Source organism: Prunus mume, linkage group LG1 (assembly GCF_029339155.1).
Source record: "Prunus mume cultivar Tortuosa linkage group LG1, ASM2933915v1, whole genome shotgun sequence".
Taxonomy (NCBI): domain Eukaryota; kingdom Viridiplantae; phylum Streptophyta; class Magnoliopsida; order Rosales; family Rosaceae; genus Prunus; species Prunus mume.
Window position 1 is genome coordinate 7646295 of NC_142698.1, and position 16472 is coordinate 7662766.

The 16472-nt window shown below is 35.2% G+C and overlaps 2 protein-coding genes across 2 annotated transcripts; one reads left to right on the top strand and one right to left on the bottom strand.

The window, feature by feature from the left end:
• The first annotated feature begins 2080 nt into the window (after nt 1-2080).
• Nucleotides 2081-5308, top strand: LOC103332694 (inositol-3-phosphate synthase). Its single transcript, XM_089044022.1, has 8 exons — nt 2081-2399; nt 2559-2627; nt 2830-2965; nt 3076-3323; nt 3450-3676; nt 3847-4328; nt 4528-4590; nt 4962-5308. Exons 1-8 carry the CDS (start codon nt 2212-2214, stop codon nt 5079-5081), a joined length of 1533 nt encoding a protein of 510 aa, XP_088900148.1. The 5' UTR covers nt 2081-2211; the 3' UTR covers nt 5082-5308.
• An 8811-nt stretch (nt 5309-14119) lies between these two features.
• On the bottom strand, nt 14120-15480 carry LOC103332683 (FCS-Like Zinc finger 5). The gene is made up of 2 exons (XM_016795606.2): nt 15007-15480; nt 14120-14584 (listed from the first exon to the last, which is right to left on the bottom strand). The coding sequence occupies exons 1-2, from the start codon at nt 15381-15383 to the stop codon at nt 14413-14415; spliced, it is 549 nt and encodes a 182-aa protein (XP_016651092.2). The 5' UTR covers nt 15384-15480; the 3' UTR covers nt 14120-14412.
• Between the last annotated feature and the right edge of the window lie 992 nt (nt 15481-16472).

The window sequence follows — 16472 nt, forward strand, 5'->3', positions numbered from 1 at the left end:
TCATTTTGCATTGCATTTTCCTTTTGGTGTGTAACTTTAAAGGATTTGGAATTGGAGTGCTTGAGAAGTTGAGGTTGTGAATGCTTGAGAAGTTTAACTTTAATTGGAATGCTTGGAATTGTAACTTTAATTTTCTTTAGGTTGTGAATGTTTGAGAAGTTGAGGAGGTTGTAAATTTATATATGCTTGAGAAGTTGAGGTTGTGAATTTATATTTTTGGGTTAAAGTATGCTTGAACTCAAAAGGCTTCAAAAGAAGCATCAAAATTAGGCCTAAAATGTGGAAGATTGGATTTTTATGACACAAAAAGAACTTGTGATTTTAAACAGCTAATTCACGGTAACCGACCGCTTTTTGCGGTTTCAAAAATCACAATACCACAAATAGTCGATCGATTTGCGGTTTAGGCAAAAATTCGCGATTACCAAACCGCAACCATCCCTAATGGAGACTATAACCTCCACTCGCCTTTTTGATACATGTGAAGTCCCTAATATTATCTCTATTGAATCTTTGTTTTAGTATGGTGCCATGGAGGCAAGGTGTTTGACAAAAGTCCATACGGAGGGATAAAATCTTATATATATTGGTCGAAATCTTATTTATATCTTATGTACACAACATGTTGGTTGTCTGGTTTGGTGTTCGCGGTGTATCAATTGTTTGATTATTTCAATTTTGGATTTTACTGATCTACTTTTTGGTTTACCATCTTTATTTTCAGTATAGAAATTATAATATACATATGATAGGTGGTGCCGTTGCAGGTTGATTTCGCAAAGGATATTACTTATACAAATTTATAAATAAACCCAATTCTAGACATGTATTTATAAAAAAACCCAAGCACTATTTAAACATAGAAACACACCCAAAATCAACCCCAAAATTAACAATTGTATATTTTTTGGGTGTGTTTATAAATGGGTTTTGAGTGTGTGTAATGATGGATTTTGGGTGTGTTTATAAAGTGTTTTGGGTGTTGGGTTTTTTTATAATTTCAGCCCCCATTTTGGGTGTTTTAGTGAAACTCCCTATTACTTATCTCTTTATCTGTAAGGAGATACTCCTGTTTTTTGCAAATCACAATTTGATACATATACAAAAATAATTCATAAAAAACACATAAAAAAAAACTTATGCACACATGTTATACTGCTATTGATAGGAATATAGAAGCTCTTAGAGCATCCACAATGGCTCCTTAAACCACCTTATTGGACAAATTTTAGGGAGGTATTGTAAAAATACAACTTCAACCATGCTCCCTATCCACCTCCTAAAATAGGGAGACCTTTAGGAGCTCCTAAATCTGAGGAGAGAGGAAGGATTCATAGTGGCTCTCTATAATTTAATGCTGCTTTATTTAATGAGTATTTCAAATCTTTATTTAACTAACTATTTTTTATTTTATTTTTTAATAGAGATGGACCAATCAAAAAAGAGTTATAGCATTTATGACTCCCTAAATTAGAGAGCATGATTGAAGTTTAAATTTTATAGAGAGCTCTTAAAATAACTTTTATATGTTTTTAATTAAAATTTAACTAAAAAATAGAGAGCATGATTGTGGATACTCTTACTTACCTTGTAAGGAGGGAAGTATATTCCTTTGGTAAATACCTTGGGGTTTAGGACCTTGGATTTTACATTTGCCCCCAAACATGATAAGATCTTGATTCCGCAATTGAACGTTTTCGTGTAACGAAGAAGCGTCAATAATACATATTCTTGCAAAAAGAGGCATTACGAAAGGGAAGAAAATGAAATTTTCTTTTAAGAGTTTTTCGTATCAGTTTTGCCTCTTCGATTATGCCAAATTGGAAAATTTTATATTTTGAACTTACAAAAATAATGTACTATATGGGGAAAATTAGAGGTCTAAATAGAAGCAACCTTTTCTCTTCTCTCTTTTCTCTTTATTCATATTTTTTGGGTTTTTCTGTATTTGCATGGCCAAGCTTCTCCAAACCAAGAGCCAATAATGCTGAGGCACTAGAAGCCACTCAGTTGAGCCACGTGTAGCTGCAGTGTCGCATCTCCTCTATAAATACAGCGCATTGGAGCAAGTTGAAGGAGCAGTACAAGCCTAGGATTGAGAACTGATAAGTAGTGGCACACCTTAATCTTTATCTTCTCTCCGGTCTTTGTTTGGTTCCATAGAAAATCTAATTTTCTCGGGGAGGAAGAACAAAAACAGAGATTGAGAAAATGTTCATCGAGAGCTTTAAGGTAGAGTCCCCTAATGTAAAGTACACAGAGAATGAGATTCATTCAGTGTACACCTACGAGACCACTGAGCTTGTCCATGAGGACAGGAAGGGCACATACCAATGGATTGTCAAGCCCAAGACTGTCAAATATGAATTCAAGACTGATATCCATGTCCCCAAACTAGGGTTTGCATCACTAACCCAGACCGTTTTGTTTTGCCATTTCAAAATTAAAAATGAAATCTGTTTGTTGGGTTATGATTTTGTCTTTCATAAGTTTTCTGGGTAAGCCTTAAAGTTTTGATTTTTATTGATTTGATGTGTTTGTTGATTTTTGGGATACAGGGTAATGCTTGTGGGCTGGGGTGGAAACAATGGCTCAACCCTCACTGCTGGTGTCATAGCAAACAGAGAGTGAGTGCTTCAATTTCTTCATTTCCACCTGCATTTTAGTAACAATTTTTATTTGGGAATCAAATTTAAGCTTTAATCATTGTGATGGTTGTTCAGATTGTGTTTGTGCTTTAAAATGTTGATATATATTTTTTAAATGTTCCACTTTGTCTGTACATGAATTTTTTATTACTTGTAAGATATGGGTATTGTAAATTATCAGAGGAATCTCCTGGGCAACCAAGGACAAGGTGCAACAAGCCAATTACTTTGGCTCACTGACCCAAGCCTCCTCAATCCGTGTTGGGTCTTTCAATGGAGAAGAGATCTATGCCCCATTTAAGAGCCTGCTTCCAATGGTAATTTTATACTTTTGATTTCTTAATTGGTGTTTCAGTTGCTTCTGGTTTAATTAATTATGTAAAATTATACATTAACATTAATTAAGACCTAAAAATTTGGTTTTCAGGTTAACCCAGATGACATTGTGTTTGGGGGTTGGGATATAAGTGATATGAACCTAGCAGATGCTATGGCTAGGGCCAGGGTCCTGGACATTGATCTGCAAAAGCAACTGAGGCCATACATGGAGTCCATGCTCCCACTCCCTGGAATCTATGACCCTGATTTCATTGCTGCTAACCAAGGTGCACGTGCCAACAACGTGATCAAGGGGACCAAGAAGGAACAAGTCCAACAAATCATCAAAGACATTAGGTACTAGTTAATACTAAAATCTAATTAATTAACACAAATCAACAGTGTTAACTGTCAAGTGTTTGTCCTTTTAAGGAAAGAAAGTTTGGTGCTAATTAGTGCTTTATGTATGTGCTAATTAAACAGAGAGTTTAAGGAGCAGAACAAAGTGGACAAGGTGGTTGTGCTGTGGACTGCCAACACTGAGAGGTACAGTAATGTGGTTGTGGGGTTAAACGATACCGTGGAGAACCTTTTGGGTTCAGTGGACAAGAATGAAGCTGAGATTTCTCCTTCCACCTTGTATGCCATAGCTTGTGTTCTTGAAAACGTTCCTTTCATCAATGGAAGCCCGCAAAACACTTTTGTCCCAGGTAGCCTAGCTAATTAGCTAATAGCCCTTTTTATGTTTTCTTTCTTTTGCAAAAATTTTGGCTAATAAATACCCTTTTCTCATTTCTTTCTTATTTTCCAAAAATTTTAGCTAATAACCCTTTGCTCCAATCAAGTGTTTGATGTGATTGAATGTGACTATTATTGGCAGGGCTGATTGATTTGGCAATAAGGAGAAACTGTTTGATTGGTGGGGATGATTTTAAGAGTGGTCAGACCAAGATGAAATCAGTTTTGGTTGATTTCCTTGTTGGGGCTGGCATCAAGCCAACATCCATAGTGAGCTATAACCATCTTGGAAACAATGATGGCATGAATCTTTCAGCCCCACAAACCTTCAGGTCCAAAGAGATTTCAAAGAGCAATGTTGTGGATGACATGGTCTCTAGCAATGGCATCCTCTATGAGCCTGGTGAACACCCTGACCATGTTGTGGTCATCAAGTATGTGCCGTATGTGGCAGATAGCAAGAGAGCCATGGATGAGTACACTTCTGAGATTTTCTTGGGTGGGAAAAACACCATTGTGATGCACAACACCTGTGAAGACTCCCTCTTGGCTGCTCCTATCATACTTGATTTGGTTCTCCTGGCTGAGCTCAGCACTCGCATCCAGCTCAAATCTGAAGCAGAGGTATATTTGATTTTGTAACAATAATAATACAATTGGTCACTTTAGCTTAATTGTTCACAATTGGAGCATAACTAGCTTTTGATGTGCTTGTGCAACAGTTATTATTTAGAAGCCACATTATATTGGTCATAGTAGCATTAATAATGACTTGTCATTAGAAATTATGCTAAAATGTTTTTCTGTCTCCTTTTGTTTATAGGGCAAGTTCCACTCTTTCCACCCAGTGGCAACCATTCTCAGTTATCTCAGCAAGGCTCCTCTTGTAAGTCTAATATCAATGGTTTTGTCACTGTCATTGGTATACATCAGTTGCTGTCATGAATTTATTTTTGCACATTAATGCTCTTGAGAGGTATCCAGAAATGAAAGACAGAAAGAGGAATTTAGAATTCAAATGGTTGATTTGACATTTATGTTTTCTGGTTAAGATTCCAAAGTGGCTTCACAATTAATTGGGTCATGGGGGAATTGGGCTTCAAGTAGTTGATTTGACATTTATGTTTTTTAGTTAAAAAAACATGGTGGCTTGACATGAGAGTGGGGAAGGAGGTTCGAAAATATTAATTGGGTCATGTGAGTCTTGAAACTACTGAGTGATTTATAATAATCTGGTGTGGTTTGTTGGCAAAACAGGTTCCACCAGGCACTCCTGTGGTGAATGCACTGTCAAAGCAGAGGGCAATGCTGGAGAATATCCTGAGGGCTTGTGTTGGTCTGGCTCCTGAGAACAACATGATTTTGGAATACAAGTGAACCAAAGAGATGGAAGATTTGATTCAGAAAGTTCAAGAATCACTCCCTTCCTGTTTAGTTAATCTGGTGTTTGCAGATTGTGTGAGTAGTCTTTGTGCTTGATCTTTTACTTTTCTATTTCTAGGTGATCCCAAAGTATGTAATGCAGTTGCTTCTGGCTCATTCAGACGCAAACAATTGTAATGGAATTAGAAATTTATAATATTGGACAGTAGTTGTGTGCCTAATTGTGCAATGTCATTATGCATATTTAAGTTTTAAGCCTGCCCTTTTTCTATTACCCTGTTCTGTTGCATAGCATTTCGAGAAAGCTTAATTGCCAAAAAGTAAGCGTACAAATTTGTTTGGTTCTTGAGGAAAACCAGAAAAGAGGAATTTCTCAAATCAACTTTCAAAAAAAAAAAAAAAAAAAAAACATTAACCCTTCAGTGCATTCTTCACTGGTCTCAGTTTCTTAACGTCAGAACCATTCTGTACTGATGGAATTGGCAGGTGGCCATGGCAGAGTTGAATAATTTGAGGACCATAAAAGATGAGTAAGGAGTAAGTTCCAATGATCCTCTTGGGTTTTATTTTCCTTCTTTACGGAAAGTTTGGAAAAATGAACCAACATTAAATACACATTTTGCATGATCATATTATCCCCATTAACAATTTAGAATTACAATATAGCATAAAATGCATGCTTTTTTTATTTGATTTCATATGGATATAATTGGAAAATTAAACGAACTTTGTTTTACATTCCTACACAAACTAAATATGTGAAAGGAAATAAAGTGGTATTTCTTGATTACTTTACCAGAATTACCAAATATAGGAAAAGAATCTCAATTTCTCATCCCTTGAAAAATAATATAGAAAGTGATTTCCTCTCAAATCCGTTCCATGAACCACACGTAACCTAAAGAGGGCTAAAGAACTTTTGGGACATGGAAAATCCAAATGGACCAAACTTTGTCCGCAACTTTGTTCAATAATTCACAAGGTAAGATTGTGGTCCCAGTGGGTCTTTTCTTTTTTTGCCCTGATAATGAAATGCACATCAGTATGGTGTCTTTTTCTGCATAGAATTGATTGCCACACCTAACTCTTATAGTAGCTAGCTGGTTTCTAAGACCATCTCTAGTCATATAGCTAAATGTAATTAAGAGCTAAAAATTTAGTCCTCTAAAATATTAATTTTTTAAAGAATAGTGTAAGGCTAAATTTTTCCATCTCCAGTTATGCAGGGCTATATTTTAAGGTTCTTCATATTTTATTATTTTGAGAAAAACAATAGTACAACACATACATTCCACAACTATGTATTGTTTAATTTAATTAAACTACTATTTAGAGACAATATTCCATGACTAAGAATTTTTTATAATTTTTTTAAACAATACTTAAAACATTTGAAAAGGTGACTACATTTTTTATTTATTCAAAAGGATGAGTTTCAATGGTTTGACATCCACATGCATGGAGCCCACAAAAAATTTGGCCTAGGACTATGCCAAAGCTGATCTAAATGTGGCGGTTGGAGGGCTAAAGGGCCAAATGTGGCCCTCCAAATTTGGCTAAAATTTTGTTTAGCTCATGACTGAACATGAGTTTTGCATTATTTTAGAGCTATATTTGGGATATAGCCCATGACTGGAGATGGCCTAAAACGGCTAAAGAGCCTCCATGGAAAGGTCTACTTCTATGTCTTTGTCTTCAAGTCTATGTGATGAGCCATTCTATGTGGTTCATGTTTGATGGGTACAGAGGCAATCATTGAATGAACACCATTTCAATTGGAGAAGCTTTTCTGGATCCAAAATTGATTCATACACTTAGTGAGGTGGGAATTGGTTCAGTTATATTTTATTACAGATTCGATGGTCATCAACTTGAATATATATATGCATTGAAATTGAAGGTAGGTAAGTTTTTTTTGCCTCCCGTAGGGTTTTGCTTTAATTTAAATTTTAATATAATTGTATCCGAACAAATTGATGAAGGACATATGACTATTGGTATGCCAAAGTTGAGTTACAAACGGCTAAAGTTCGTGCCAAAGTTGAGTTACTATTGGTTTTCTGAAATAACACTATTGTCGTTGCAAATAGTCTAATTATAACAAACAGTCTATATGACATAAATAAAATATCAATATTATGCCGACATTATCGATTTGGTATAAAAATAATGCTATTCAAGAATTCTGTTAATAATAAGGCTACAATTATATTAATTCTGCAACAAATAGTCTTATTATATAGATATCATCTTGATAAGCTATTTATATTGGGTGCTGATTTTTCCACTCTTCTTTTGTCAATTTACACTCCTTTTTTTTTTCAATATTTTTTACTATAACAAAAAAAAGAGGGTAAGTGAACAAAATGAGAGTCGAAACATACAATTTCCAACAATGGAGTGTAAATGGACAAAAGAGGAGTGAGAAAATCAGCTCCATTTATATTATCCCGTTAATTTGATAGCAAACAATCCCAAATAATCTTGATACGACATAATTAAAGCATCAATATTGTGCAGATATTTTGGATTTGTTACATGAACAATGCTATTTGAGAACTTTGTTATAATGATAATGCTATTTGAAACTATTTTCCGAAGAAAAATTTAAGCGTAACTAGTTGGATAAAGTTAATGAGAGGGAAGTTCACGGTAGGCCAACATGTCTCAGGACCACAGTACTCTTTGATGTATACTCCACATGTACTATCTATTTGATATCTGTGAATAAAACAAATGTAAAGAAACTCAAACCAATATGCCCTGTATAACTCAAGTGGAAGACATCAAAGACCAACTGGCCAGGGTGTTATTTGGTGGGGAAGGTCTAATATTAGCCCAAATAAATATTGGACCTTAAAATTTATGCCCAATATGTGCATCAAGACCCGTCAAGCCCCAATTGACTGGAATGAACAATTGAATTCAATTAACCACCAAAGCCGAAGATAATTCATTCACTAAAATATAAATAGATGGAAGAAGACCAAAGTTATTATGTACAGAGAGAGGGACTTGTAACTTAAGTCGTTATGAGCATTTATTTAGGTACGAAGTTTAATTTTTCCCTATCCTAATATCGCTGGTATGATGACACCAACTAAGATTAGTAACGCTGCTTCTCTTATGCCTAATTTCTACACAAATTATATTCTTACTATTGATATCAAATATGAACTAGGCATGCCAAAATGAGTTCATAAACAAGTCCTCATCACTTAAGGAGGTGGGCGGGCCCAAAAGGCCAAAAAAAAGCCCAAAAACATTTTATTCGCGCCTAGGGAGGCTCTTAGGATAGGAAATGCATTGCATGATGGGAAGGAAATGCATCGCATGATGGATTTAACTGATTTAAATTTATTATACAGCGAGCTGACAAACATTGTGAGTAGAAAATATGAAGTAATTAATGAAAGAAGATTAAACACATATAATCATTTATATATAATGATTTATTATAATATTCACTTTATACATTGCATCGTAAGATACATGAGAGATTTAATACCACATAGAATTCTTATGAGGTTCAAATTTTTCACTATCTTCATCATCTCTATGTGTAGAGGAAGTATATTATGAAGAGTAGTCATCAAATAATAAATCCCCAAAACAGTTTTGCATGTAATTGTTAACATGCCATCCATATGAATCCGAGATTGGTTGACGTCGTCCATAAGCAAAATCATTTGAAGATTGGGTCTCGAATTCTTTCTATGAGCTGCTCGTTTCTATCCCAAAAGGGAAAGGTCAAAGACTCATATTCTCTTGTGAAAATTTGATTTTTGCAAAAATAGTTCAAAACAAAACAAGAAAAGTATACATATTTTAGCATATTATCATAAAAACATAAGCAACATGGTGGTTAAGACGTTGGAGGAGTGAAATGGCAGGGGTTTGAATTCCCTTTGCGTGTGTGCTTTGTGGTTTTTTTTTTCTTCATTTTTTCATTACATCGATAATTTCGATAATTTTGATATTATAGCGATATTTTGACAAAATATTGTTGAAGTGTGAGTAAAATTATCGACATCAATATTTTTAGATATTATCGTCGATATTGTTGATATTTAAACGATATGTGTATGAATACGTTCTGAAATATCTATAACTCGAAAAAAAGATGCATAATTAATGTTATAGGAATGTATTGCTCATAATTTTGTTGCAAGTTTTACTCTAAAATTAATTGACAATGAGTAGAGTAGTCCAGCTCATATAAGCCCTGATGCAGCACGTATTGCTCATAATTTTTTGTTTCAGTTTGACAGGCGTAAGATGCATAATTAATGTTATAGGAATCTGTTTTAGGCAAAAAAAAAATTTCCTATTTCAATTAAAATTTGGAGTTTGGTTTAGGAACTAAGTTTGTTTTCCTATTTCAGCTCGGGTTTGGAGTTTGGTTTGTTTTCCCTAAGTATAAAAGTCATCTTATAGCTAATTGTAAGATAGTTTTTGACGTTGAATATTAGACGTAGAGAATTCTCTCTATTTTCCTATCAACTTTGTATTCCGCTGGAATCAACAAGGCATAGAACCCCTTTGTTCTTAGTTATTCTCATCTATAGAATCAACAAGGATTGAATGTTTATTGTTTTCTTTTGTATTCTTCATCATTCATACTGTCACGTACTGCATCAAACCCTTACATAATTTCTTAACTTTACAATGTAAGACAATTCTTCGCATGCTCACATTTTTTTACCGTTGCGCTTACTCTTATATGCATCAAAGAACATTTAAATTTAGTAGCAGTGTGGCTTTTGTCACACCATTGGAGGTAGATGTTCTTAGCTTGGAGTCATGTCTGGTGTCACAATCTTTAGGGCGTCACCAGTACCCACTTGAACTAGTTGTCTACAAAAAATAAAATTGATTTTGGTGCGTATATACATAATATACAAACAAAATTGTTGGGAGGATCTTACAAACAAAGTTACTCATAAAATCCAAGAGAGCGTCATGTTAAAAAAAAAAAAAAAACAAGAAAAAGAAGAAGAAGCAAATGACGTTTAAAAATTCACTAGTGGAAAGGCTTTCGCAGGAAGCATGGGAATGGCTTGACACCTAAACCCCAGCACTGGCTTATTTTATTTAGTCTTGAAAGCAACAAAAACAATGACCCCCTTCCAATTCCCATTTGCCTAATTTTAAAAAAATACTAATTTACTACACATTATATACTTAAAATTTACGCTTTAAGTTGAATAAGCATTTTATTATTTGCATTATTGGGCAAGCATGAGCCAATTGAGATGCCTAGAGCCTTATAAATACATGCCTACATTCAACACACAAAGTAATATGAAACTCAACTCGAAAACCCTACTCACTCTCTCTCTCTCTCTCTCTCTCTCTCTTGCCGTGTCCCCTCTCTCCATATTTTTCTGTCACGACTCCGGCCACCCGGTTCTCCTTATAGAGAAAATTCCATACTTTTTTTTTAGGTATTGTTTCTCAAAGATTCAATCGAAGTAACTTAGGCATTAGATGGTCTTTGGCCAACACCTCTTGGGTATGATCTTTTACTCTTGTTTGATTTTAAGGAATCGGGGAAGAGAGAGAAGGACGTTCAAAAGTCGAAGAATCTTCAAGCGAATATTCTTCCTCGAGATATTTGCATAAACAGGTGTCACAATCTTTAGGATGTCACTAGTACCCACTTGAACTAGTTGTCTGCAAAAATAAAATTGATTTTGGTGCGTCTGTATATAATATACAAACAAGAGGATCTTAAAAACAAAGTTACTCATAAAATCCAAGAGGGCGTGATGTTAAAAAACAAGAAAAGAAGAAGAAGAAGCAAATGAAGTTTAAAAATTCACTAGTTGAAAGGCTTTCCAATCCTCAGCAGGAAGCATGGGAATCGGTTGACACCTAAACCCCCAGCACTGGCTTATTATATTTAGTCTTGAAAACAACGAAAACAATGACCTCCTTCCAATTCCCATTTGCCTAATCTTTTTAAAAAATACTCATTTACTACACATTATATACTTAAAATCTACGCTTTGAAGTTGAATAAGCATTTTATAACTTGCATTATTAGGGCAAGCATGAGCTAATTGGAGGGCCATTGACTCCTATACAAAAATCACAGCATATCTTCCGAGCTCTGATGTTGAAGATTTGGTTTGTATTTTAAAACAAGCCGAAAGAAAAATGGGCCTAAATTGTTTGTACTTCCCTAGAGTCTACAATCACCTATAAGAGAGAATTGAGACACTAAAAAAATCATTGTTCTGCAGTTGATTAAGTATTGGACAGTTGGAAGTTCCAGAGAAATTGAATGAGTCCATGGAGGAGCATAATAAATTGATTTTGAAAGGAGTCTATGATGTACTCTCCTTTGTTTTTGGGTGCAAGATTTGTTTTAAAATAATGGTGATGTAAAAGGTTATATAAAAGAATAATGGTGATGATGAAAGCACTTTGTAGGTTCTCAAAGATGGAGCAGTAGACCCTATAATTGAGTATTATTAGTCCTACATTATGTTGTCTTCCATTGTGATATCAATATATAGTTTAGATTTCTTCTTGTCTTATGGTCAAATTCGAAGGAAAAGTATGGGCACTCTGCTATTTTTCTTCAATACAAGTTCTCTTTATAATATTTTTTTAAGAACAAGCAGAATTTCATTAATATATGGGTAAATCCAGGAGATTTACAATAAGAACACACCCTAAATATTCTGCATTAACAGGGAATCATAAGCACCAAAAGTGAAAAGGTCTAACCGCTGACATCCACCCGACCAGAGAAAGCTACAATACCTCCAACATCCCACATGATCCCACAACACCTAGTAATGAAAGATCTACCCAAATCTAACAACTCCACCTCCACAACACAAAGGAACCTTAAAAGTCAGTCCAAAAATACTTGAAAGAAACAAAATTCAGTACAAAACTAGGAAGAAACAAAACCCAGCATAAAATTGAGGAAACGTTCTCTACAACATGACGGGAGAGAGAGATGCCCGATTTATTAGCCGAAGAGGTTAGTTCTAAGGGAAACCCCTTGAACCAAAGAGGGGTTGCACAGAAAGAGAGACGAAGAAGAGAGAAAAAGGGTTGGTTCCACATGATTTGGTTGGTAAAGTGTTTGCCTTTTTTTTCTTTCTCCTTTTCTGGGTGCAATAAGTGCTTTTTCATTGTACAAGAGTCATCAAAGTTTGAGAAATTTTCCAGGGTTAAGATTAGAATAAGCTAAAAACCCTAACAAGAAATTTTTTGAGACTTTTGGGGAAAAAGAATAGTTTCTTATTTGGTCAAATTATGATTATTTTGATCGGAGATTGTTACTTTAAATTAGATTGGATTTTCACGAAGAAGTCCATAAATCCAATTATTTTACTTTTTGAATTTAGAGATCCAATCCAACATGTAAAAATTGCGTAATTATAAAATTAGATTCAATTTAGACAGTTAACCACAAACCTATTACAAGAAGAAGAAATAAAGAAATATTTCATTTGCACCACATATGCTTACAATATCCAACCTGAAACCCATTGAAATCATATTAATTTATGCATCTTGTGTATAAAATGTATACATGAACCCTGATTAGATTAAACCCCAGGTTAAATCCTCTTCATTAGGTTAGATTTACTAGGAATATGCATATGATTCTCCCAAATGAATTTCCTAATAAAATATCAAGATTCACCACCTTAACCACATCCAATCATAACTTTAGAAATTACCAGTTATAAATTATAATCGAGGCTGAGGTAGATCAGCATTGAGTTCCAAGTGGGTGGTCCCAGTGTGACAAAAAGGATGGGAGCTTTATGTGAATGTCCAGGGTCCCACAGCAACATACCAACCCATGTCAATCAACACAAAACTCCAAATGAATCTCTTTCAATTTTATTTAGGAGACGTCCATTCTAAGCTGACGCTGCCACAGATTCCCCCAATTCTTTCTTATTCACGAAATTATAGTGTAATGCTAATATTTTATTTTTATTTTTTAGGGTTTAAAAAGAAAACGAAAGAATAAAATTATGAAAGTGAGACTTTGTAAAACACCAAGATGACCGCCACTCGTAGTCTGTTTGTTTTTGTTTTGGTTTTTGGGGAAAATACAAGACCTGTCGCTAGATTTCGCAAGTACCAAATACCAATAGGTTAATATGGATTGAGGCCTCTGGCACAATCCAAAGAAAAAGTAGTGCCAACCCTAGAGGACTTTTTCCTTTTTGTGTTTTGGCATACTTGATTTAGCTTTAACCAAATACATATTTTCAAATTCAATGTACATACGTGGTGTAGTCAAGTGTGGAAATTTGTAAATTTTGGAAATTTCAAGTATGGACAACCTTTTCTTGGCCATCCGAAAACTAAATATACACAAGACGACGACGACGATAATAATAAAATGATTAAAGTTCTTTTTATTTGATTTGATTTATTTTTATTTCTGCAAAGAAATGAACGATTCTGATTAGTGGACAATAAATTCGAAGAAAGACATCCGTGAATGTCACAATATTTGACGGTCCATTTTAGAGAATTATTATACATATGTATATATCATATATGTATAGTATATACGTGTGTGGATGAATGTGAATGCAGAAGCCTAGAAAGGTCTAAAAATATAGAGGCCCATTGAAATTTCATTTTCATGAACGGCACTTTCTGGGCTGGAAGACAAAAAGTTCTGCGCTAGGCAGCATTTAGGTAATAATTGAGGTGGGACAGAGGAGGGTTTGGGATTTAGAAGTTTAGAATTATGATGTGGTCACAAAGAATTGAATTTAGAAAAGGGAATTCATTACAGAGAAACACCGATGACTGAAACAACCGACAAATAATTTCTACTAGATGTAAAATCCAAGTTCATGGAAACTAAATCTTCCAAGCAACAATCCAAAAGACAGTGCTCCGAGTGCTCAGCTACTGATTGAAACTCTAGGATATGCTTGAGAGTGCTTATAAAAAGAAATTCCGACAATTAAGAGCGCTTCTGATAATGTTTAGCATCGACACTTCATTTTGGTCTTATAAAGCAAAATGTAATCTAAGAAGCTAAGGTTCGAAGGTTAGAACCACATATATATATAAGAAAACTCTGGCCAATAATGTCCATTTGAATCCATAAAACAAATGCACTCCACCGACCTTTTACAATTAACTTTACATAATCATACATTCATCAGCTAGCGATCGTAGCTAGCAACACACCCTGTTGTACTATTATGTAAATAACGTCAATGGGGAATTGAGGAAAAAGGGGGTTGCACCAGCAGTGCAATATTGTGTAACTGACGTTTGATAATCTGCCAACATTCTGGCTTCATCATTTGTTGTTTAATTAGGCGGCAGCCACCGTCTGGCTCTTACCGGAAGCCTTGGAGTTGGTCGAGGTGGATCGCGAGGCGTGGCGGTCGTCCTTCTTTGAGGACGCGGCCTTACACTTCTCTACTCTCTCATCTTGCTTCATCTGTTGCTCTCTGCATTCTAGGCTACAAAATGCGGTGTCTCCCCTGTACAAATAATTCAATTACTAGAAAATAAATAAAATAAAGACATCATTAATTCTAAACTTATTTTTTCCTTACATTATGAATGATTGAACTCTTAATTACGATTGAATTCTTAACCTATCCTAATCCTATCTCATTTTTCCGCACTTTCTGTCTCATATCTAAGATATTTATGCAGGAGTTGTGTCATAAAGTTACTAACAACATATCAAACTTTATACATATGATTAATTTAGTAGTGGTATCTAGATGAATTTGGTATCAGTTGCCTGCATGTACATCCAAATCTAACAGTACACCTTTGAAATCCGAAAATAAAAAGGAAGAAAAAAAATCCATAAATTAAACAAAAGAAAAACAGCAAGAGAAATAATAAGATAAAAGCATAGATAATTCCAACAAGGGGTAAATTAATTAATTACCTATACATGTAGATGTCACGGCCTGAAGCCAAGTGGCGTTTGCAGAGGCCGCACGTGCGGAGAAAGTGAGCGGTCTCAACGACGTCATGAGCAGCCGAGTTTGTTCGGTGGTTGTTTCTGGGAGACAACATGGCCAGGAAACGGTGCTGTTCATGGTACCCAAAGTTGTTCTTCTTCATGTCCATGCTCTCAATATTATTATTATTATTAACAGCAGCAGCAGGCCCTGGTTGTGGGCCCACCACCATCGCTGCTGCTGCTGCTGCTGCATGCACATCCGTCGGTTCCTCGCCTTCCACGTTGTTCAGATCAACGGTGATCCCAGTCATGCTTGTTGTCCTCCTCATCGGAGGGCGGGGACGCTTCCCTAACAACATCTTTTTTAATTCGTTCTAAACTAGTTCTGATGGCTTCTGCAGTTTTCAGAGAGAGAGAGAGAGAGAAAGAGAAGAGAGAGATTGGGGGAGTGAGAATGGAAGGTGGGGAAGGAAGATAAATGAGATGGGGGAAGGCTGAGATTGAATCTGGACCGTTGATTGAGACCATTGAGTACAACAAATCTCCACGTTAGCATAACTTAATGCTCTCTCTCTTTCTCTCTCCTGTTTTTTGTCTCCTACTTTAGCTTTGCTTTTTCTCTCTGTACTTTTCTAAATTTAGGATTTAATAATTTATTGATTCTCTTTGGGTATCTAACCTGTCAGGTCTTCCTTCAATTTGTAATTAAATCAGTCTCAGATAGCATGAAATGAAACCTAATTGGTAGTACGTGTACGTCTTTCTTTCCTTCAATAAGTATTCCAGGTATATTTTTTTTGTACTAACAGGTGTGTTTTATAACCCTGCAACAGTCACAGACCCAACGTCTGCGTCTCGGATTCTAATCACAGCTTGATGGGGCATGGAAAAATAAGATCCATCATTACTGTTCAATGTTTGGTTTTCCAGCTTATACTGTTTAGGAAATTAGAACAATCGGATAAGCAGTAGTGACAAGCACACACTTTATTACCAACTGATGCGGTTTGATAATTGCTTCCTCTTGCTATATAGTGGTATTTGTCTTTCTCAATTTCAAATTTATCTTCGGTTAACAACAATGTGACATGGCATCTCGATTGTGTGATGCATCCCGCCAATATCAGGTGCAGTTGTACAGCCATGAATTTATGTTAGAAGAGACACTTTAGAGACTATTTGAAAGAAAATATCACACTGTAGAAATTAGAGACTATTTGAAAGAAAATATCACACTGTAGAAAACTGTAGTGAGATTATAGTAGGAGAGGAGGGGGAAAAGAATAAGAACGAGGTAAGATTTCTCAATTATTCAACACATCTATTGTATACGTGTCTTGACTATTCTCCCTAGTAATAGGATTGTATTCTAGAAAACAAAAAATGTCAAAAAGAAAAAAAAAAAGAAGGGGCCTGGCCCATTTCGACCTTATATGGGTCCGCCGATG

What these genes read in the sequence shown, in the direction of transcription:
- LOC103332694 (XM_089044022.1), top strand. Translation starts at nt 2,212, where the DNA reads ATGTTCATCGAGAGCTTTAAGGTAGAGTCCCCTAATGTAAAGTACACA. An exon ending in GGTGTCATAGCAAACAGAGA is followed by an intron (nt 2,628 to 2,829) that starts GTGAGTGCTTCA and finishes GTAAATTATCAG; the next exon opens with AGGAATCTCCTGGGCAACCA. An exon ending in TTAAGAGCCTGCTTCCAATG is followed by an intron (nt 2,966 to 3,075) that starts GTAATTTTATAC and finishes TTTGGTTTTCAG; the next exon opens with GTTAACCCAGATGACATTGT.
- LOC103332683 (XM_016795606.2), bottom strand. Translation starts at nt 15,383, where the DNA reads ATGTTGTTAGGGAAGCGTCCCCGCCCTCCGATGAGGAGGACAACAAGC. An exon ending in CGTGACATCTACATGTATAG is followed by an intron (nt 14,585 to 15,006) that starts GTAATTAATTAA and finishes TTATTTGTACAG; the next exon opens with GGGAGACACCGCATTTTGTA.